This window comes from Mustela nigripes, chromosome 4 (genome assembly GCF_022355385.1).
Source record: "Mustela nigripes isolate SB6536 chromosome 4, MUSNIG.SB6536, whole genome shotgun sequence".
Taxonomy (NCBI): Eukaryota; Metazoa; Chordata; class Mammalia; order Carnivora; family Mustelidae; genus Mustela; species Mustela nigripes.
In genome coordinates, this window is record NC_081560.1 from 75,584,644 (window position 1) to 75,607,498 (window position 22,855).

The 22,855-nt window shown below is 42.1% G+C and overlaps 1 protein-coding gene across 2 annotated transcripts in view; it reads left to right on the plus strand.

Moving 5' to 3' along the window:
- ABCB1 (ATP binding cassette subfamily B member 1) overlaps positions 1-19,707 on the plus strand; it is a 104,790-nt gene extending 85,083 nt beyond the window's left edge. The window contains exons 22-28 of one of the 2 annotated variants that reach the window (XM_059396925.1): positions 2,707-2,807; positions 4,008-4,148; positions 7,623-7,779; positions 8,481-8,678; positions 15,204-15,410; positions 17,825-17,971; positions 19,014-19,707. In XM_059396925.1, coding sequence (XP_059252908.1) covers positions 2,707-2,807; positions 4,008-4,148; positions 7,623-7,779; positions 8,481-8,678; positions 15,204-15,410; positions 17,825-17,971; positions 19,014-19,217 — 1,155 coding nt within the window. In that variant the 3' untranslated portion in view covers positions 19,218-19,707. Of the gene's footprint in view, positions 1-2,706; positions 2,808-4,007; positions 4,149-7,339; positions 7,425-7,622; positions 7,780-8,480; positions 8,679-15,203; positions 15,411-17,824; positions 17,972-19,013 lie in introns of those variants that run through there. The other variant, XM_059396926.1, reaches the window with a different exon arrangement.
- The last annotated feature ends 3,148 nt before the right edge of the window (positions 19,708-22,855 follow it).

The following is a 22,855-nucleotide window of genomic DNA, read 5'->3' on the forward strand; positions in this document are numbered from 1 at the left end:
GGGAGAAGGAGAAGTAGGCTCCCTCCTGAGTAAGGAGACTGACACGGGGCTCAATCCCAGGACCCTGGAATCATTACCTGAGCCGAAGGCAGTTGTTTAACTGAATGAGCCACCCAGGTGCCCCGTGTGTACAGATTTTTATAAAATATTTTAACATGAATTGAATCTGGACATTTTCCTGTCTGTCAGTAGTTTATGGTAAACATAGTTCAATATTCTTGGCCTAACTGGGTCAGAGAATAATATTTTTAACTTTATTTTTTTTAAAGATTTTATTTATTCATTTGACAGATGGAGATCACAAGCAGGCAGAGAGGCAGGCAGAGAGAGAAGGGGAAGCAGGATCCCCAGAGAGCAGAGAGCCCTATGCAGGGCTTGATCCCAGGACCCTGAGATCATGACCTGAACCGAAGGCAGAGGCTTAACCCACTAAGCCACCCAGGCGCCCTTTAACTTTATTTTTTTTTTTTTTAGGATTTTATTTATTTATTTGACAGAGAGAGATCACAAGTAGGCAGAGAGGCAGGCAGAGAGAGAGAGAGAGGAGGAAACAGGCTCCCTGCTGAGCAGAGAGCCTGATGCGGGACTCGATCCCAGGACCCTGAGATCATGACCTGAGCCGAAGGCAGCGGCTTAACCCACAAGTATACGGTCTTACTGTTTTTCTTCTAATAGCTCTTTGAATTACTCTTTAAAAACTGACTTATGTTGTATCAAATATTTACATTTCTTTTTGAAATTAGGTAATTGGTATAGGATTTAGTAAGAAGTAAGTAAGGTTTCATGTTTGATTTTTGAGCTGTTAATCATTCAACTGTTAATGAACGTGTCTTTATTGGATCACTTCTGACCATGGGGCACTTGGATGGCTCAGTCTGTTAAAGCATCTGACTCTTGATTTCAGCTCAGATCTTGATCTCCAGGTCGTGAGATTGAGCCCGATGTCAGGCTCCACACTGGGCATGGAGCCTGCTTAAGATTCTTTCTCTCTCTCCCTCTGCCCCAATCCTGGCTCTTAAAAAAAAAATCTGTTCTGACCAGTGTACAGGCCAGAGAAAGGAAGAACATCTTCATAGAAAAATAATTACCCTTACTCACTGATTCATAATTTAGATTTAGAGTTAAAAGCTATTTTTCTTAGAATTACAGAGTTGAAAGGGACTTCAAGACACTTGTCCATCCCCCTCATTTTATGTATGAGGAGACCAAGACACAGAGAGAGATTTCAAAGTCTCATGGCTCATACAGGCTGAAATCTTATTTTGTGCACTGGAATTTTTCAGGTTTTCCACAGCCCTTTACCTAGACTCTAAAAGGATATATTTGTCCTAATTACAAAGACTGTTTGGAAATTGCATTCATTTAAAAAATAACTGAATGGGAGAAACTTTCTGGAAAACAAATGGATAATATGTGCCATGTTCCTTAAAAATTTGTTTATTCCCTTTGACTAGTAATTTCACCTTTAAGAACTTCTCTCATGGGGCGCCAGGGTGGCTGAGTGGGTTAAAGCCTCTGCTTTCGGCTCAGGTCATGGTCCCAGGGTCCTGGGATCAAGCCCCGCTGCCGGCATTAGACTCTCTGCTCAGCAGGGAGCCTGCTTCCCTCTCTCTCTGCCTGCCTCTCTGCCTTACTTGTGATCTCTGTAGGTCAAATAAATAAAATCTTTAAAGAAAAAAAAAAAACCTCTCAAGAAAATAATTTACTTTGGACAAAGGTTTATGTGTAAGGATGTTTATCACAGCATTGTTTTTATTTTTTTCCAAAGATTTTATTTATTTATTTGACAGAGAGAGACACAGTGAGAGAGGGAACACAAGCAGGGGGAGTGGGAGAAAGAGAAGCACACTTCCCATCAGGCAGGGAGTCTGTTGCGGGGCTTGATCCCAGGACCCTGGGATCATGACCTGAGCCAAAGGCAGACACTTAACAGCTGAGCCACCCTGACTTCCCACACAGCATTGTTTTTAATTGGAAGAGAATGGAAAAACTTGTTCAACCATAAATGAATGCTTAACTGGCTGGGATATTATGTGGCCCATTAAAAATCTCATTATTAAAGTGTATTTAATGAGCTTGGAAAATGCTCTTGATATTTGTTAAGGTAAAAAAATAATGACGCAAAAACCAAAAAAAGAAATTGGTCCCAATTTTCCTAAGTACTTATAGGCTTAGAAAAAAACAATATATAAGCTAATATGTAAAATACACATATATGGAGAATTTACTCATTTTTTTTCTTTTTAGTATTTTTCAAATATTCCTCAGTTGTCATGAATGATAATTATAATGAGAAAAATATGAACATCACATTTAAAATATATTAAAAATATATATTTATATATATATAAAATAATCATAAACCTAAAATGTGACCATCATAGAAGAAAGAACACTGCAATAGTTGTAAAATACTGAGTTCACAGGGGAATTCTGCCTCTGTAAAGAAAGCTCTGGCTTTAGCTAAGTGTTCACATTTGTTTAAGCCTTAGCTTCTCTCTCTATAAGGAGGAGACTGAATCAGCCAATCTTCCTTCCAGATCTAAAATTTGATTTAGTATATTAGTTTTCTTTTTCATAGGGAAGAAGCTCATGGGTCATAATAAATAATATATTATAATAAAACTAATTTATTAATCTTTTTTATGGCATTCACACTAACCACCACTGTTCATTCACCTTTGGACCTGGTGCTCTTTTTTACAGATTGCTACTGAAGCAATCGAAAACTTTCGAACTGTTGTTTCTTTGACCCAGGAACAGAAGTTTGAATACATGTATGCACAGAGTTTGCAAGTCCCATACAGGTAATAACCACTGAAGAGTGGCAGGGGAATGTGGGGGGGGGGTTATTTTGGTTTTAGAAAGATTACTTTGGCCAGAAGGTAGGGAACAAGTGGAGAAGTCACTAGAAGGGAACCAGCTGGGAAGCACTTGTAATTATTCAGGAGATAAATCACAAGATCCTGACCTCTCAGAAGTAGATCCTGTAACAGTGGGTAACTGACGGGAAGCAGAGGGGGAGAACAGATAGAGAATAACTCTCTGATATCAGGTTTAGGTAATGACCCTATTATTTGCTCTCAGTGGGGATGAGTTCTCTATAGAACATGAAATTTGATGTATCTGTGGGACCTGGGTAGAAGGGGTGATGCTTCCTGAATATGGTATTTCCTTTAATGCACTTATCCAGTGACGGTTCTAAACAGTCAGCCCAACCTCTCTGAGTCTCTTACATAGTAAAAAGAGAGAGTTGAACTTGATTGATGGGTTTTCAAACTTTTTTTTTAAATAAGTCTTTTTTTCTGAAGAACTTTTCATTTGAACTCCCAGTATATGAGACAGATGGAAATGGAGTTGACCTGGTTGAGGCCAAGGTAGGAGGCCCACAGGGCTGCCCGTTCACCAGCCTGTGCTTACCTCCACATCACCTGGGTCACAGGGCTCAGAAAATCCACCAACATTTATGCCATTGTGTTGCCTTCTCTTACTCCCCCAGAGAGTTCAGGGCTTCCTCTTTTCTTCCCCTAACATGTTTTTTATAGGGTAGCTTCATTGCATGTTTTTTATATGGTACCTTCATTGCATAATCAAATCAACAGTCAACTTGACTGGTGGGTCCCCAAGGGCAAGAATATGACTGAATACAAGAATAGCTTGTAGGTATTGGGTAAATGCGTGTTGAACAAATGTTGACTCTAGAGTGCATATATTTTGTACATCCAAAAGTGGAGGGAGAGGGAAGTAACTTCCATTTATGAATCCCTAACAGAACCTTCATGTTTTCCTTGGCTTATTTTAACTTTACCTCAACACTTTCAGGTATAGCTAATCCTCCATTAGGCAGTTTCCTAAAATTTCACAAGTAGAAAAGTGAGCACCAATCTTACCTTTTTGGAAACTGAACCCATTTTTATCTGCCATGCCCCGTGGCTGATCTAGCAAAGGTAATGTTTTAAGGACTGAGCAATGAAAGTCAAGTTAGCTTCATAACATCTTCTTTTCAGAAACTCTTTGAAGAAAGCACACATCTTCGGGATCTCATTTTCCATCACCCAGGCAATGATGTATTTTTCCTACGCTGGCTGTTTCCGGTTTGGTGCCTACCTGGTGGCCAACGGGTTCATGAAGTTTCCGGATGTTCTGTTGTAAGTATCGGGTTAATATTGGCAATTGAACTCTAGAAATATAACTGAGGTAAACATACAACTTCATGCCTAGATAGAAAACCTTACTGGGAAGCTTCATGAAGAGATCCTGGTGATTCAGAAGGTGAAATCTTGCCCAAGTCTCTGTGTATTATCACAGAAGTACCCCATTTCTTTTGTGGAATCAATGACTGTCCCTTCCCCAGTGCTGACTCATACATTGGCCTTTCTGAATCTGTGGCTCAGTGGGGGTAGTGATTCAATGAGGGGTTCCCAGGAGGTTTTGGCATTTGGGAAGAAGCCTAACCCTGAACAAAGGGTTTGGATCCTTTTAACGAAATTTCTGAACAGGGAAACTAAAGAGCAAGTGTGGGACACTGAGCTCTTCAAGCCCTGGGAGTTTCTAGAATACATTTGCTTTCCTTGACACAAGAAGAGCTGAAGGTAAGAGCTGAAGAAATTAAAAAATGACAAAGGAAAAGCTAGACTGGGATTTGTGCTCCATTGCTATGAAGGCAGAAAATTGTTCCTCCATCAGGGAAAGACAGACCTGCACTTAATTATTCTTCTGAAATACTCAGATGTGCAGTTGGGTAGTGAAAAGTATGTATAATCTTTCTGGGCATCTAGATTTGGTGGTGGGTGAGACTCTGCCCTTTGATAGAATACCATCATTAGTGGTAGGACAGTTTTACATTTAAACCAGAATCATCTAAACCTGGCTTATCTAAGGTTGGAGGTAATGGTTTCATTCTGTTTAGACATTTGCTGTGTATGCATTATAGCTAGCTCAGGATGACCTCAACAGAAGATTTACAATTTCTCCCTAATATCAGTGTCTGACAAATGATATGCAGGAGCTACTTATGACTTGGACCAAAAGACTAAACCAAGCATCATTGTCATTGGGACTAAAATTAGATAATTATTTGATATATTGTTTCGCTTCAAGGTAAGGCATCGAATTGATGGAAGTTGCTGACACATGGGCATTTAGATCAAGAGGATCAATCTTTTGAGTAAAGGAAGGGAGAGACCTGTCTGAAGATTAGTCCATTTGTAAAAGATCTTATAAGAGTAAATAATGACAAGCCGGAGATTAACCATTTGTATAATTTTCTAGAGCCCAGAGGAGATGTGACAGTATTCTTCTGGGCGGGTTCCCAAGTACTGTGTTAGTTCTAAGGCGCATTGTTTTTTTTTTGTTTTTTTGTTTTTTGTTTTTAAAGATTTTATTTATTTATTTGACAGAGACAGACACATTTGACAGAGAGACAGAGAGAGAGAACACAAGCAGGGGGAGTGTGAGAGGCAGAAGCAGGCTTCCCGCCAAGCAGGGAGTCTGATGCAGGGCTCGATCCCAGGACCCTGGGATCATGACCTGAGCCTAAGGCAGATGCTTAACAACTGAGCCACCTAGGTGCCCTCGGGCCCACTGTTTAAAAAGGTGTATGGAAGTAGCCAAATTATGGAAACAGCCCAAGTGTCCCTTGGCCGATGCGTGGATAAAGAAGAAGAGACATGTATATATAATAGAGTATTCCTCAGCCATAAAAAGAAAGAAATCTTGCTTTTTGAATGACAAGGATGGAGCCAGAGTATGATGCTAAGCAAAGAAAAACTCAGAGGAAGACAAACATCATATGATTTCCTGTGGAACTCCACCTGTGGAATTTTAAAAATAAAATAGATGAAAACCGGGGAGTGGGGGGTGGGGGAGGGAGAAGAGACGCAAATCCAGAAACAGACTTAACCACAGAGAACAAAATAGAGGTTAGCTGAGGGGAGGTGGGGTGATGGGTGAAGCAGCCGGTGGGGATTAAGGAGGGCACTTGTGATGAGCACTGGGTATTGTTTGGAAGTGTTGAATCAGTATATTCTACGCTTGAGACTAATAGTACACTGTATGTTAACTACCTGGATTTTAAATAAAAACTTGGAAAGGAAAAAATAATTTAAAAATAAAATACTAAAAAGGCACATGGAGAAATGTGTCCAGAGGAGGGCAACTGGAGTGTCCAGAGGGAAAGGATTTACCAAAGAAGTAAAGGGCCTTTTTGACCATATTCCAGTTAAGGGCTGGATTATGCAAAAGGATTATGCAAAAGTTCTTTTCTTCCATTTGAAAAGAACTTTTTTAACAATAGACTTAATCAAACTTGCTACTTCCTAAAACAAAGGATGGAAGCTTTCTTAGGGGAAGTCGCTCAGGGAACAGAGTACTGGACTTGATATCCTGTAGAGTCCTTCCCAGCTTTAAGCTGCTGTGATTTCCATGCCATAGGTTAAGCATGGGGATTGCATCTTGTGAGCAGCATGAAACCTGTCTCTATAAGGAGCTCACTCTTTGCTGTACAGCTCCCCATGTTTTCTAAGAACCCAAGGTAATTTCAGCACCACTGCCCATATCTGTTATTTTTGTTAATAGCTGACTCCCAATGTTACATTAGTTTCAGGAGTGCAGCATGATGATTCAGCTTCTCTATACATTATGCTGTGCTCACCGCTAGTTCAACTACCATCCCTTACCATACAAGGCTATTACAATATCATTGAACTGGATTCCCGATGCTGTACCTTTTATTCCCGTGACTTACTCATTCCCTAACTGGAAGCCTGTCTCTCCCACTCCCCTTCACCCATTTTGCTCCCCACCCCCCACTGCCCCTCTGGCAACCATCAGTTTGTTCTCTGATTTCTAGGTCTGATTCTGCTCTTTATTCATCCATTCGTATTTTTAGATTCCACGTGAGGGAAATCATATGGCACTTGTCTTTTTCAATCTTCTTCCACTTAGTTGAATATCCTCTCGGTCTGTCCACGTTGTCTCTAATGCCTACACCCGTTATTGATTGCCACAGTCACACTGCTTACCAACCAGCCGCTAAGCCCCAGTGAGTGACATGGAATAATAAGCATTCGTATTTGCGCTCAAGTCTGTGGGTCAGCTGGGCGGTTCTCCTGAGCCGGGGTAGACAGCAGATCTCAGCTTGTCTCATCCATGCGTGCAGAAGACTACAAGCTAGTTGGCTGGAGCCCACACAGCTTGCCTCCATCTGTGCCTTGTCCTCTAGCAGGCTAGCTGGGCTTGTGGTCGTGCCAGAGAGAGAAGGTACACCAAGCCCCCTGAGTCATAGGCTTAGAACTGGCAACAGTCATTTCCACCACATCCTGTTGGCCAAAGCAAGTCATAGGCCAACTCGGATTCAAAGGCTAGGAAAATGAATTCCTGTTCTTAAATGGAGGAGCTGCCAAGTCACATTACTAGAAGGCGAGGTGAGAGAAACAGATGAAAAATGGGGCTATTTTACGGTGTATTACGCTGACATGAACTATATGAGGAGAAGAGTCTGTTGGTTTTATTTTTTAACTTCTGTCTTTCACTGTTTGCGGCAATGCTCTGTGGTTGAAGAACGGTAAGCTGTCTAGCATTATAACCCAAACTCTGCGCATGCTTCGTCTGTGTTTTTGCAGGGTCTTCTCAGCTATTGTCTTTGGTGCCATGGCAGTGGGGCAGGTCAGTTCGTTTGCTCCTGACTATGCCAAAGCCAAAGTATCAGCAGCCCACGTCATCATGATCATTGAAAAAACCCCTCTGATTGACAGCTACAGCACAGGAGGCCTCCAGCCGGTGAGTCTGATGTTTTGATGGTAAGACAGATTCCTAACTGATGAGTGGAAGTATTCTAAGAGGAAATTTAATAAAATCTGTGGGTTTTTTTTTTTTTAATTTGCTGGGAATAAAAAGAAACTGCCTAGATCATGAGGTCATTTTAGTAAATGCTAATCATTTATGTTAACATCCAGTACTTTTGTGTAACAAGGCTACAAGGAGATAGACAGACTGCCCAATTTATAAGCAAATCCTATTTACCAGGTTTTATTATATGTAGATTAATGTATTGTTTGTTTGTTTTTTAAAGATTTTATTTATTTATTTGACAGACAGAGATCACAAGTAGGCAGAGAGACAGGCAGAGAGCCTGAGAGCCTGAGCAGAGAGCCTGATATGGGGCTCAAACCCAGGACCCTGGGATCATGACCGGAACCAAAGGCAGAGGCTTTAACCCACTGAGCCACCCAGGCGCCCTATAGGTTAATGTATTCTTGGGGAACATGTCTGAGTTAGCATATTTGTGTTGCATTAACAATCCCTGCTATAAAACCCCTGACTCTTTTTTATCTTATTGATTGCATTCTGGGAGTAACAGCTGCAGCGTCACTGTAATACAAGTTCACTGTCTTTGGACACCTGGTGTTAGAGGGGGTTCTCTGTACTGTGAGTTTTCAGGATTGCCATAAGCACCTTTATTGTCACTGTTCTGATTTTAGAATACGTTGGAAGGAAACGTGACATTTAATGAAGTCGTGTTCAACTACCCCACTCGACCAGACATCCCCGTGCTGCAGGGGCTGAGCCTCGAGGTGAAGAAGGGCCAGACGCTGGCGCTGGTGGGCAGCAGCGGCTGTGGGAAGAGCACGGTGGTCCAGCTGCTTGAGCGGTTCTATGACCCCTTGGCTGGTACAGTGGTGAGCACACTTTCTTTCTCACCTCCTCACTTCAACTTTTTTATCATCTAAATGCCTGCATGTATGTAACTCTTGACTATAAGCCACAGTTTTTCCAACCCTTGAACAACAGTCTCCCTGAAAGTCTTACATTCTACATATGGGCTCCAAGCTGTGTCTGCTTTCCCAGGCTGCTTCTCCGGGCGCTCTCTCCAATGGCCCCACCACTCTCCTTCATGAGTGGCCTTTTTTATCACCCTCCCCCTTCCCCTAGCTAGGCTTCCGCTTACATGAGAAGAGCTAGCAAAGAACTTAAGTAGCCGGAAAGATAGAGGAGGGGGAGAGGTGCCAAGAGAGACAGTAAGATGGGAACCAAGGATGGGGTATGTTTCAAGAAGGAGAAAGCAGAGTCCGCAATGACAGATCCTGGGGACAGGTAGGACGAGGAAGACTGAAAAGACATGATAGGATTTGATAATGAATGGACTACTTGTGACATTTTTAAGTGTTCTTGGCGAATGGGGGTTGTGGTGGGAACCCATTTAGCTTGGCTGAGGCACAGTAAGAAGAGGAGGTGGAGACTGAGTGCAGACTATCTAGAAGATCAAAGGTCAAAGAAAGACAATCAAAACAGCAGTGTGAGCAGGAAGGCAGAGTCCAGGGAGACGGTCAGGATGGGGAAAGCTGGAACATTTTTATGGCTGAGGATGAGATAAAATCATTGAGAGGGTATTGAAACACGTTCTAAGGAAAAAAAGAAAAGTGAGATCAACAACTTGAGGGACCAGATAAAGGATATAGAGGGATCCCCTTTTTCTCATGAACTAAAAGAATAAATGAAGGGTCGCATTTATTCATTCAACATTCAACAAACGTTTACTGAGTGCTTGTCAGACGCTATCTTAGGTCCTGAGGATGAGCTAGGAGTCATAAAGGGAGTGGCGAAGTTTTAAATGACTACAAGAGAGAATAGGAAAGAATTAAATTAGGAAGGAATAGAAGAAATTTTTATCATGTGAGTATTAATTATTGGTTGTACTCAGAGGTGCTATTAAAAATATTTAACAGTAAGGGCATCCAGGTAGCTGAGCTGGTTAAGCGTCCCAACTCTTGATTTTGGTGCAGGTCATGATCTCAAGGTCATGAGATCAAGCCCTACATCAGGTTCCATGCTGGGTGGGGAATCGACTTAAGATTCTCTCTCTCTCTCCTTTCTCCACTCTTCCCTTTCTTAAAAAACAAACAAACAAATGAACAACAAAAAAAAAACTACTAGAATTTCATGGGCACTGACCAAACAGAATGGATACCTGTTCCGTATAGTCTTATTGGTGCCTCAGCTCCGCATGGACCCCACTTGCATTAAGGACGGTCATGAAAGTAGAGGTTTCAGCCTGTAGTCCAGGGCCCTTTTTAAATTCAGTCACACTTAGCCATAAATATTTTTTAAACTGTATTCTACTCAGTCTGTTTCTTAACAGCTACATGAACTTTGTCTCTTATTTTTACTTTCTTGGTTCATATTTTCTGTGGATTCTGATTTTATGCTTCAATTTTGCTATTAAAGTTTGAACAGGGAACTCTAAAGGAAGAGACAAAGGAAGCAATTATAGAAGGAAATGTTAGCTCTTAGACACTGATTATGACCCTTAACAGACGTTGAGTAAGCAGTGTATTAAATATTGAGCTCTAATGAATTATAGGTTATGATGTCTGCACTCAAAGACTTTACCTGAAGAGATGAGACATATACTTCCATGAGCTATATAAAAGAACATAGGTCTAGAGCTGGCTCTTACGGGACCAGTAGAGCTGATTGCCTGAGGTTGAAAGACTGAGCAGTCAAGATGTCATTTGATGCAAGAGACAAAGTGAGGGTTGCTGGAGGGATAGTGGGTGGGGGGAGGGGGTAACTGATGGACATTAAGGAGGGCATGTGATGTAATGAGCACTGGGTATTGTATAAGACTGATGAATCACTGACCTCTACCTCTGAAACCAGTAATACATTATATGTTAATTAATTGAATTTAAATTTTAAAAATAACTTAAAAATATAAAAACCTCAGCAAAAATGAGAAAAATACATTTGAAATGGAAAAAAAAAAAAGCTCTGGCTGGTAGGTGATTTGCTCCCAATGTCCATATAGCTGATTTTGGCTGAAATAGCAGACTTAATGAGAGCTGTGATTCTTAAACTTTTAAATTATAATCCATTAAGGGAGAGCAAAAAACAAAACAAAACAAAACAATCTCACGACCACCCCACTGCACTCATAGACACCTCTGTTAGTTTGGCTACTATAGAGAATCAGCCTAGGCCTTCCAGATTTTGCACAGTGCCTCTCGCTGGTAGAACCACAGTTACTTTCAGAACCAGAAGAGAGTCTGGAAAACAGCCGTTAGCCTTCCACTCCCTTCATATATTTCGGAAAGGCAGAGAAGAATATGGAAATGAATGCCAAGTACACAGGGCAATAACCATCTCAAGACAACACTGAAAACACAAGAAAAACAGCGTGTCCTTGTCTATTGTAGGAACACTGTTATCGGCTCCTGTACATTTGTGCTAGGGCTTTGAAGTCCTGCCAAGTGGTACACAGCAGCCAGAATTCTCGCGGAAGTGTCCTCAAGAAGCACGAACAAATGTGCCAAGTTTTGTTGATGCATATCAATTAGTAACCCTTAATAACCCAGTCTGTAGGTGACTAGTAGTTAGTTCTCCTTGCCATGTAAACATCAACATGGCTCTGGGCATGATTGCCCATAAGAACTGAAGAAGGACGTGACCTTGAGGTCCGGAAGTCCTCATGACCGTCGGTGGGCCTTGAATGATACTTTGAGTCATGGTGACTGGAGCTGTGGTTCTCAGAACAACTGAAGAACACAGCCAGCCTGGCTCATTGCATTCTGTCAGGATCTGGCCTATTAATTTTTACAATTTCCCCAGATGATTCTGATGGCAGCCATCATCTGAGAACCACTTAACTGATAAATTTGAAAGGTGTAGGTTAACCTGTGGAGAGTCTTGAAAAATGAAGCTACGGAGTTGTATAGCGGGGGCATTTCAAGTTTTGTGGGGCCGGCAGGTTGTACTTTTTTTTTTTTTTTTAAGATTTTATTCATTTATTTGACAGACGGAGATCACAAGTAGGCAGAGAAGCAGGCAGAGAGAGAGGAGGATGTAGGTTCCCTGCCAAGCAGAGAGCCCAATGTGTGACTCGATCCCAGGACCCTGGGATCATGACCTGAGCCAAGGGCAAAGGCTTTAACCCACTGAGCCACCCCCAGGTTGTACGTTTTTAGGGACTCTACCTAAGAAAGATACAAAATTATGAATGCAAAATTAGGTACAAAAGTGAATATTTACTTCTAATAAAACAAATCACAAAAAAATAGTGAAACCTTAAAGATTCAAATCCTTTTTCTCATTTATTTATTTATTTGAGTGAGAGAGGGCATGTGCACAAGAGGGAGCATGAGTTCGAGGAGTAGGAGAAGGAGAAGCAGACTCGGTGCTGAGCACTGGGAGTACTTGGGGCTCCATCCCTGGACCCCAGGATCATGACCTGAATGGGGGGCAGACGCCTCACTGACTGAGCCCCCCCAGGTGCCGCTCAGGTTCCTTTCCTCTATAGGCTGATACGTAAATACTCACCCAGAAGAGATTCCTGACTGCAGCCTGGCCTCCCTCTCACCCCGAACACAGTTCAGCCCCCAGCAATTACCTGCAATTTGGGACTCTTGAAGCTGAACTTCATTACCCTCACTGTTAAATCGCCTCTGGTCTTAGTCTTCCCCGACCTTTCCTGTCTCCCCTCTCCTAGCACACCCACCATCATCAGAAGCCTGTTATCATGGTCTGGATATTACCGGGTGAGCGCCTGAGCTAACATGGGGGCTTTCTTCTGTGATGGAAGGCAGAGATCATCTTTCAATTATAAGGCACTGTGTTACCAAAACCCACCTTATAGTGTAAAAATTCAGCCCCAGGTTCCATAGTTACTGTGTGATCTTGTGTAAGTCACTTAACTTTGCTCATTTTTTTAATCTGTAAAATGGAGATTAAAACCACACCTACTCCAGGGGTGCCTAGGTGGCTCAGTCAATTGTTGTGTCTGACTCTTGGTTTTGACTCAGGTCAGGATCTCAGGGGCGGTGAGATAGCGCCCCCACCCTCTGCTGTCCCCCCTACCCCCGGCTCACTCAGCATGGAATCCACTTGGGTTTTTCTCTCATGCCCCTCCCCCCACTCACCACACACTCACTTTTTCTTTCTAAAATAAATAAATCTTTTAAAAAAAAACCCACAAAAAACAGCTATCTTACTAGGGGTGTTGTGAAGATTAAAAAAGAGAATGCCTGAGTCAAGCTTATCACAGGACCTATAATCCAGTCAGTGCTCAATAATTTATATCTGTAATCATGATTTCAGAGTACATATAGCAGAATACTACATATTTACTTTTTGATTATGCTAATGAAGACAGCAGTACATTTAGCAATCTAAAACAAGATAATAATTTAACCTGGTTTTACCTTATTATTACCAAAGGGTTGAATTTCCTGGTTAAGTTTTATTTAGGTCAGTGTCTCTTGAACAGTGTTTCCCGATCCCCCAAAGTTCCTTGGTCTTCCCTCAGACCATCACCTATGCCTCAGCCAAAGAGCCTCTGCGTTGGTCTCTTTTCCATCTGGGCTTCTAAACATGTTTTCTCTACAGAAAGGATGCTTCAGTTAACACAGGCTTTAAGAATTTTCAATTCCAGTGTATCATGTGGAACTGAGGAGGACCAAGAGTGTTACTGTATTCAGCGTGATAAAGAAACTCATGAAAATTCAGTGGGATCATTGAAATTTGTCTAATGATACTAGTTAAGCAGTGTCTGTTTTCCTGCCAGCAGCATAAGCTTGAAAAAAATTAAGCTACTCCTTTCCTAAAATTGCCATTTCTCAAGTACAGTATTCCATCTCACAAGATCTGCTGTTGTGCCACATTCTTGTATGGTTTTTACTGCCTCTCTCTACCCTCTACTTCCCACTTCACTTAACACTGTGAGGAAGCCTAGAACATAGATGCTGAAATAGTCTCCATGGCAACTGGGCTGGGTACTAAGAAGGTCATGACTGTGTTTCCTATCCCTACACTTGCCAGCTTCACAAACAGAAGTCATGTTCCTGCAGCAGAGATTGTACCTGCCAGCTATCTCCCAGGGGCACCAGTCAGGCATGAGATCCAGAGAAAAGCCTGAAGCTGATTCACTTGCTTCTCCAGAGGGAATGACTAGCTATCTCACTTGAATACCAGAGTTCTCTTGCAAAGTCGATGTTTGGTGCAGACATATGTGCATCTGAGCAAGGCTCGAAGGAGCACTCCCCAGGCTCCTGCAGGGTAACCCAGGGAGCCAGGTCACCAGAGAAGAGACAGCTTCTGCTTCCCACTCCTTTGGCCCAACACGATAGATGTCTGCTATCATTCCGTCCGCCCAGCCTTCATCCCTCTACTGTAATTTTAATTACAGTGACACGGAGTTACCAGTCTCTGATGGTCTTGGGACACATACCCAGTGCTGAGCACTGTGCTGGGTGGGGTCTACTCAGGATCTTGTGCAGTACCTGGTTCTAGGAGTTTAGGAATTATTATCATAATTCCCATTTTACCCACAAAGAAACGCTCAGAGAAATTAATTCATTTTTTCCAAGATCAACAACTACTTAGAGATCCAACAGCCACCTTCCCACACTTCTTTTCCATTTAACTGTTGCACCCCGCTCTTCCAAAACCTGATTCTGAGAAGACTGACCTGCAGACCTGTTGTGTGCTCACAGGAGTTACTGATTTCCAGTCTAATCTCGGCTACTTTTCTTATGAAAAAACCGATACGTAAGAATAAGGGTGCCAACAAATTTTGTGGTATAAAACAGCATAAACTTAGTATCTCACAAATTCTGGAAGCAGATGTCTAGAATGGATTTCAGCAAGCTAACATCAAAGTGTCACCGGGATGGCGTTCCTTCTGCAGGCTCTAGGGGACCGTTTTCTTCTTCTAGCTCCTGGCCTCTCCCTCAGTCTTCAAAGCCAACAATGACTAATTGAGTCTTGGTCTTATTGCCCCACTCTGATACTGTCCTGCCTCCCTCTTGAATAGTGAAGGGCGCTCATGATTACATCGGGCCCACTGGATCATCCAAGATCATCTTTTTATTTTGAGATCAGCTGATGAGCAACCTTGTACCTTAATTCCCTTTGCCATGGCATGTAACATTCAGAGGTTTCGTGGATTAGACTCTGGGTATCTTGGGAGTGGGGGGATTATCCTGCTTATCACATGCATATGAGAACCCAGAGTTCAAACAGAAGGAACGTGACAGTTCATCAGAGTGTAAAACTGTGACCTAGTTCAGTTAACTTTGACAGTCCAAACGCAACAGCAGCAAAAGTGTCCCACAGTAACTTGGCAATTTTAGTGTATGAGATAAGGATACCGATTTTGCTAAATTAAAAATGTGCCGGTCCTGAAGTTACCTATGAACGCTCATTTTCAGCTGATTGACGGCGAGGAGATAAAGAACCTGAACGTCCAGTGGCTCCGAGCCCACCTGGGCATTGTGTCCCAGGAGCCCATCCTGTTCGACTGCAGCATCGCGGAGAACATCGCCTACGGAGACAACAGCCGGGTCGTGTCACAGGAAGAGATCGTGCAGGCAGCCAAGGAGGCCAACATACACCCCTTCATCGAGACACTCCCTGATGTAAGTCTTTCTCCAAAATAGGAGCCTATGGCAGCCTCCCTGGCCTGCACTTGGATTTCTAAAGGGCTGGTTTTCCAAAGGTGAAGAGAAGGGAGCAACCAAAATACACACCTGTATACAATGTCTTGCCACACTTCCTATCCCCATTTGATACTGTTTGCCTGATCACCCGGCTGGCTTCCCTGGTGAGCAAGCCTGACCGAGAAGGACATATATGGAGGAAGCCTTTCCCTCCGAGTCTCAGTACAGCACCCACAGAAGCAGGCACGGCCCCTCTGCCCCCATTTCTTTCCCAGCCTTCCTTCTGCCTCCTTGCTGCTGTCCCCCAAGCTGCAAACCTACCTCTGGGGAGTCAGGCAGGCTGGGGAACTGAACCCAGGTCAGAAAGAAGGCTCTCCCTGAATAGAGCTGAGCCCTTGGTGTGACTGTGTTACTATGTAATCTCTCATCATTGCACATTTCATGGCCCCCAGGCTCTGCTTAGAGGGCTGATTCTTGCAATCTTCCATGGGGCTCCCGTGGATGCCCTCTGAATTCTTCCTGGGAAGTTACATAAAAGGAATCTCTTGCCCTCTCTTAAGCCCCTTAAGTTAGGTACTGCATTTTGAAGTCACTTTGACCTGACTTGTCTGTACCCACCCCATTATCACTAGTTTCTTTATCATGAGGAAGCACCCCTCAAAAATAAAGCTCAGTAGCCTCAAACCAGTGGGGAAGGCAGTTTCCTTATGGGGAAAGACGGCAATACCAGCTCTTTCCCAGACTTCCTTTTCTTGAGGCTCTTCCTGTGATATCTGCTGCCCCCACATCATAGGCCCCCCTGGGGGAGGAATTGTCCCTCTCCCCTTCTTTTAAGCTTCATGCCCCACTATGGATGATCAGTCTTTCCCAAGGCTAGAAAACTTGAAAGATACAGCTTTAATCCCCTTTATTGGTTACTGTCTTCCTTCAGAGCCACAGCCCTGCCTTACCTGCTACAGCAGGATCATAGGGTCTCAGTGCAGCCTGGAAACCCCTGCCCTCACATGGGACACACAGCACTCCTGCCTCCTGAGGCGCCCTCGGTTCTGGGGTCCTTGGACTCCACCCGCTGGGGGAGATCTCAGTCTGACAGCCCTTGGACTAGGGCAACCAGACACAGCCAATAAAAATAGGCAATCCTACATAGAACATGAATTTTTTTTAAAATATTGTATTTATTTGACAGAGAGAGACAGATCACAAGTAGGCAGAGAGGCAGGCATAGAGAGAGGGGGAAGCAGGCTCCCTGCTGAGCAGAGAGCCCGATGTAGGGCTTGATGCTAGGACCCCAAGATCATGACCTGAACTGAAGGCAGAGGCTTAACCCACTGAGCCACCCAGGTGCCCCACAGAACATGGATTTTTAATTGAAACTCTGGGGGTCAGAATCAGAGCCCAGGATTTGACTAAAATTCCAGCCTAGCAAGGAGCTGAAAATTATGATAGTATTGTCTTCTAGGTTACACATGCTGTCACATCTTGTTCCTGCTCTCTCCTACATGTCCTTTTAACTCCTGTCACTATCATTCTATTGAGTAGTTATTGACAGTTATCTACTGTGGGACACAATATGTGAAGAACTTTGGGAGAACTCTGAAGTCACAAAAATTAAACCAGGATATTTATGTTAGCTTTAAGGTTAGATATCAAGATGGAATTCCTTAGCATCCATTAAGATTTTTGAAGTGTTTTGAGATTTATAAAAACAGATACCGGAAGGTTAGCTAGCATCCCAAGAAATGGCTTCCCTTCCTGACTTCAATGCAGAGAGCACCACCTGCTGGTTGTAAGTAAAATGAGTTTTATTTATTGCTTAGCCCATTTTAAGTCAGATTTCCTTCCTTGAACCAAACTTTGCCCCGAATATAACGAAACCAGAAGACTAGAAGAGACTAACATTGTAACAGTATTCTTTCTCATAAAGATATTGATTTGTTTACACTAAAACATAGCTTCTCAGACCTAAATGTCTATTTTCTTTTTTTTTTTAATTGTTTTTAAAGATTTTTATTTATTTGAGAGAGAGAGAGAGAGAGAGCACATGTGATAGTGGGAGCAGGAGCAGAGGGAAAGGAAGAAGCAGACTCCCCCCTGAACAGGTAGCTTGGGGCAGGGCTCCATCCCAGGACGCCAGGATCATAACTGAGCTGAAGGCAGAGGCTTAACCCACTGAGCCACCCAGGTGCCCCCCAAATGTCTATTTTCAAGAAGAGAGATCAAATCTGCCATTGAGAGCTGCATTTTTGGTGTATAATCCTCTGTGAGCCCATTCTTAGCTTATGAACCGAAACATTTTTGTGTGTTTATGGAAGCGGTTATCCTATTATCTGTGGACAAACTCTTTTTTAGGAATGTTAGTTCTGTGTCTCCTAATAACAAAATCCTCTTCACAGAAATACAACACCAGAGTAGGAGACAAAGGAACCCAGCTCTCTGGGGGCCAGAAGCAGCGCATTGCCATAGCTCGCGCCCTTGTTCGGCAGCCTCACATTTTGCTTCTGGACGAAGCTACGTCAGCTCTGGATACAGAAAGTGAAAAGGTACAAATTTATTTATTTATTTGTTTATTTTTAAAGATTTTATTTATTTGACAGAGACAGACAGCAAGAGAGGGCACACAAGCAGGGGGAGTGGGAGAGGGAGAACAGGCTTCCCACGGAACAGGGAGAGCCCTTGGTGGGGCTTGATCCCTGGACTCTGGGATCAGGACCTGAGGCGAAGGCTGATACTTAATGAGGGAGCCACCCAGGTGCCCCGAAAAGGTACGAATTAAAATTGGATTCATTACCCTTGATCTGGTTGTCTTTAAATGCTTCTGTCTTCCATGGTAGAGAACAAAATTCAGCCAAGCTATGTTGATTGTTACTTACATCAGCTTTCCGCAGAATGTGGATACCTTCTGCTGCTGTGATTCAAGAACCCTAAGACAAAATAGGGGAAATTAGTCTTGTAGCACCCAGGCTCCAAAAAAAAATAACCCTGGATCACTTTGTATTGACCGAAGACGCTGTGTTCAGGGGCCACTTTCCCATTTCCACCAGTGGCATCTCTCCGGCAACTGTATGAAGAAGTGGGTGGTTAATGCAGTATAAAAACTGACTCTACCTTAAGATAAATATTAGTAATCATTTTCAGTTTGAGAAAAAGTTGGCTTTTCAGGTATCTGAAAGACATATTAATTCTGAGACATCCCGATCTTTACTAAAATCCCAAAATTCAAGGAGGCTGTGTTCAGCCTGCACTCGGTCTCCCTGGATTTGCTGTAGAGCTGGACGGACTGGAGGGCCGCGCTGACGGATGTTGTGTGGGTGGGCACACCAGTACATGTTTTCAAATGATGAATGCACAGACCGTATTTATTGTTATAACTCCAAGAATAGATGTCTTCTGCCTCAGAACTAATCCAGTCTAGGAATCCCTTATCTTCTGAGATGACACATTCCTTGCTTTATCAATTCTGTGATATTTCACGGATACTGTCATTAAAGAAGCACCTCTTGTTGGAAGATTGTGAGCCTTATGATGGAGAAAGAAAGGAGAGGCCTGTTTTTATCAGAATTAATTTATGTGGTTATTGATCAGGTTGTCCAAGAAGCCCTGGACAAAGCCAGAGAAGGCCGCACCTGCATCGTGATCGCGCACCGCCTGTCCACCATCCAGAACGCGGACTTAATAGTGGTGTTTCAGAACGGCAAGGTCAAGGAGCACGGCACGCATCAACAGCTGCTGGCTCAGAAAGGCATCTACTTTTCCATGGTCAGTGTCCAGGCTGGAGCAAAGCGCTAGTGAACTGTGACCATAGCAGCTGTTAAATACTTTCTAATATTTGTGTAAAACATGGCATTTAATCAAAGTTAAAAAGCAAGCGCTTACTGGAAAAACTCTGTAGAATTATTTGTTTAACATTTCCTACCGCAACCAAAGATCATTCCACCAAGTTCAGAGTCTGCAGACTTTAAGATTAAAGGAACCAGAAGACACATTATCAAATGGACGGAAATACTGGTATTAATTGCATTCTAAAACTTATAGAATAATTCAAAGTAGATTTTGTTAATAAATTGTATAGTTTTTGTTTATTTGTAACTGACTGCCTTGCTGAAAGATGAAAGTGGCAAAAAGTACTGAATGTTTGCATCAAGTGCTATAATAAAGCTAAACTTTTATATGACCAGAATCATCTTGTCTAAAATGCTTGTAAATACATCATCTCCCAGTTGGAATAATAAAGATTATTTCTGCATTTAAAGAATAAAAAGACTGCTTTTAAAACTTCCATTAATTTTTGTGAGAATGGTTGAGGAGTGTAAATAATTCCCATTGTATATGTCTTTTCACAGTGGGTCCTATGGAACCACCAGTCTTCATTCTTTGTGGACGTGATCCTGCTGGTTCTTGTGTTTTCACATTATCATGGCTCTCAAACCAACCCCACACATCAGTACAGAATTCTAGGGGCTGGGGTGAGGCTCAGGATGTGAAGTTATGAAGTGTATACTCTGATGTACTATAAATATTTTGCCTTGCACTTATAAAGAGCTCTTACAGGATTTTAATATTTCTGCACTTTAAAAAATATGATAAATATTTCTCTGTTTTGATAATGAATCATTTCCCCCAGTAACTGGTTTCTTCCAAAGCTAACGCCTCTGGTGGCAGATGTATGCAAGCATAATGAAAAAAGAAAATACCACAAAGAAGGATACTGTGGCCAGAAAAGAAAAAAAAAAAAACAAAACCCAAAGCACTACAAACAAGATTGAAAGACAAAATCTGGTAGTAGTATTTGCCATATTTATCTAAATAATTGATATCCTTATGGTCCAAAGAATTTTAAAAGAAAAAAAAATGCGATCACCTCCAAAGAAAAATGGGCAAAGAACATGATCAGGTAATTCCCAAAGAAGAAATGCATTAGAAAAAAAAAGAAGTGCACAATCTTGATAATGAGAGAAATGTAGATTAAAAGAAAATACTAGTAATAGCAGCCTCATGGTGAAATAAGAGGTTCCTTGCTTTTGTCCTCCTCCCTCAACAACAATAGTTTATCATCCATCAACAAACAGAAATGCCTCTGGGGAGCTATAGGATCCAACACCGTAAGCCCAGGGTCCTGAGAAAATCTCACCCACTTGTGTGTTGGGTAATAGGCATATAGACCTTGGTCCTGGCTATGGACCCTAGGCCCTCTCAGCTACAGGCCTAGAAAACCCTGTTAGACCATAACCCATGGATGAGAGAGCCTTTGTAGAAGCCCAGGAGTCCAGAGGAGAAGTTCCAGGAAAAAAAAAAATTAAAGCAAAAAATACTAATTTAATGCATTGGAGAGGGTAAGAGGAACAGCTTGACTTGTACCACTTTTCTTTTCTCCCAAGGCAACACAGCTGAGGGCCCAAGAGAAATCTTAGTTCCTTTTCTTTTGGAAGGAGGTGAAAGCATGAATGAGTACATGGCTTCCCCCAGCTGTGCAGAATGCTGCCGAAGAGGTGCATTTTCTTCATCTGGAGTACTGAATCTTGAGCTGCATGACTTCAGGAGGTGAAGAGAAGAAACTGGGCGAGCAGCAAACAAGACTCTCAGAGGGCACTGAAAAGATACAGATCCTACCAATTGTGTCATGGACTCTATCAAGAAATTTAGCTGCAAGCCACACAGAATATGTTGCCTGTAGCTCCCCCCAACTAGCCCATGGAGTATCCCAATGCTCAGTGTTCTTCACTCATACACATATATCTTCTGCCCAGTCCTGGGACTGGTTCTTGTACAAGTTCTCAATGATGGTGGTAAGGGCAAGACTTGACAGACAGCTAGTGGTGAGCACACACAGGAGGCTGGCTCCAAAGAGCGGCCACAAACATGAATTTAATGCATTGCCTGCTACTTTTGGTGAAACAGAAGGAAGGCAGTCACTACATGGCCCGGTGTGGAGTCAAGAGACCGCACATAAGCTTAAGATCTCTGTCAATATGGGGAGCAAGAAGTGTGGATCAGTTGTATTCATAGAGGGTCTGATGAATCCTGCAAGTTACTAGCAGAGCTGATAGGAGATATTTCTCTTCTGAAGCCAGTGAATAAAACCTGGAAGTGACCGCTACTTCACATGGGAAGACAGCAATGTAAAACTTCATGGAACATGAAAAAATCAGGGAATCATGACACCATCAGTGGATCACAGTAATTTTCCAGTAACTGACTCCATAACATGGAGCTCTGTGGTTTATCTGGTAAAGAATTCAAAATAGCTGTTTTATGGAAACTTGATGAACTTCAAGTAACACAGAAAGAGAATTCAGCAAAATGAGAAGTTTAACAAAGAGGAAATTAAAAAAAAAAACAATTTCTGGAACTGAAGAATACAATGAATGAAATGAAAAATGTAATAGAGATTCAGTCAGAAGAGTTTGTGAGACAGGAGATAATGGGATAATTTGGGATAATCTAGTTGAAGGAGAACAACAAAGAAAGAATGGAAAAGAGTGGGCAAAGCCTATGTGATCCGTGGAATACCATCAAAAGAAGCAGTTTCTGAATTACTGGAGTTACAGAAGGAGAAGAGAGGAGAAAGGGGCAGAAAACCTACTGAAAGAAATAATGGCTACGAACATCTCAAGCCTGGAAAGAAATTGGATATTCAAGTTTGCAAAGCATCACATTAAATCAATTTAGGTTCTCTTCATCACACATTATAATTAAACTGTCAAAAATTAAAGACAAAGACTTTTAAAAGTAATAAGAGATTTCTGCAGTTGGGCACCCAGCTGTAGCTAGTATTTAAATACTAGTTTAGTATTTTTACTAAAAAATAGTTTTAAAAGGTGGTTTTAAATACTACCTTCTTACACTGCCCACCTCTATTCCCTTTGTGCTCAGCAGGCACTCAGCTGGCTAATCACGTGTTTTTTGAGTGATTTCTGCTACTGTATGTTTTAATTACAGCAAAAACATTGAACTTGAAATTTATCCTCTTAACACATTTTTAAGTGTACAATTAGGTATTATGTTGTACGGCAGATGTTAAACACATTCATTTTGCATAACTGAATTTTTTTTTTGAAAATTTACACTCATTGAATATTTAACCATTTCCCTCCCCCCAACTCACTAGCAAGCACCATTCCTTTTTTTATTAATTATTTTTTTAACATATAATGTAGTATTTACCCCAGGGGTACAGGTCTGTAAATCGTCAGGCTTACACACTTCATAGCACTGTCGTTGTTATTAGTATTTCTTCTTTATTTCGTTTTGAATTGGCATGTGTATTAAATTCTTTGTTTTCTTGCCTTTTTAATCACTATATCATATAACATAATCAGTGTTAACTTTTCATCATAGTACTTAAATTACAGGTTATCAAGGAGAAGTATGAACATCACTCAAGGACTTCCCATCCTCTTCTGGGGACAGAATTAATGGTTTTTAAT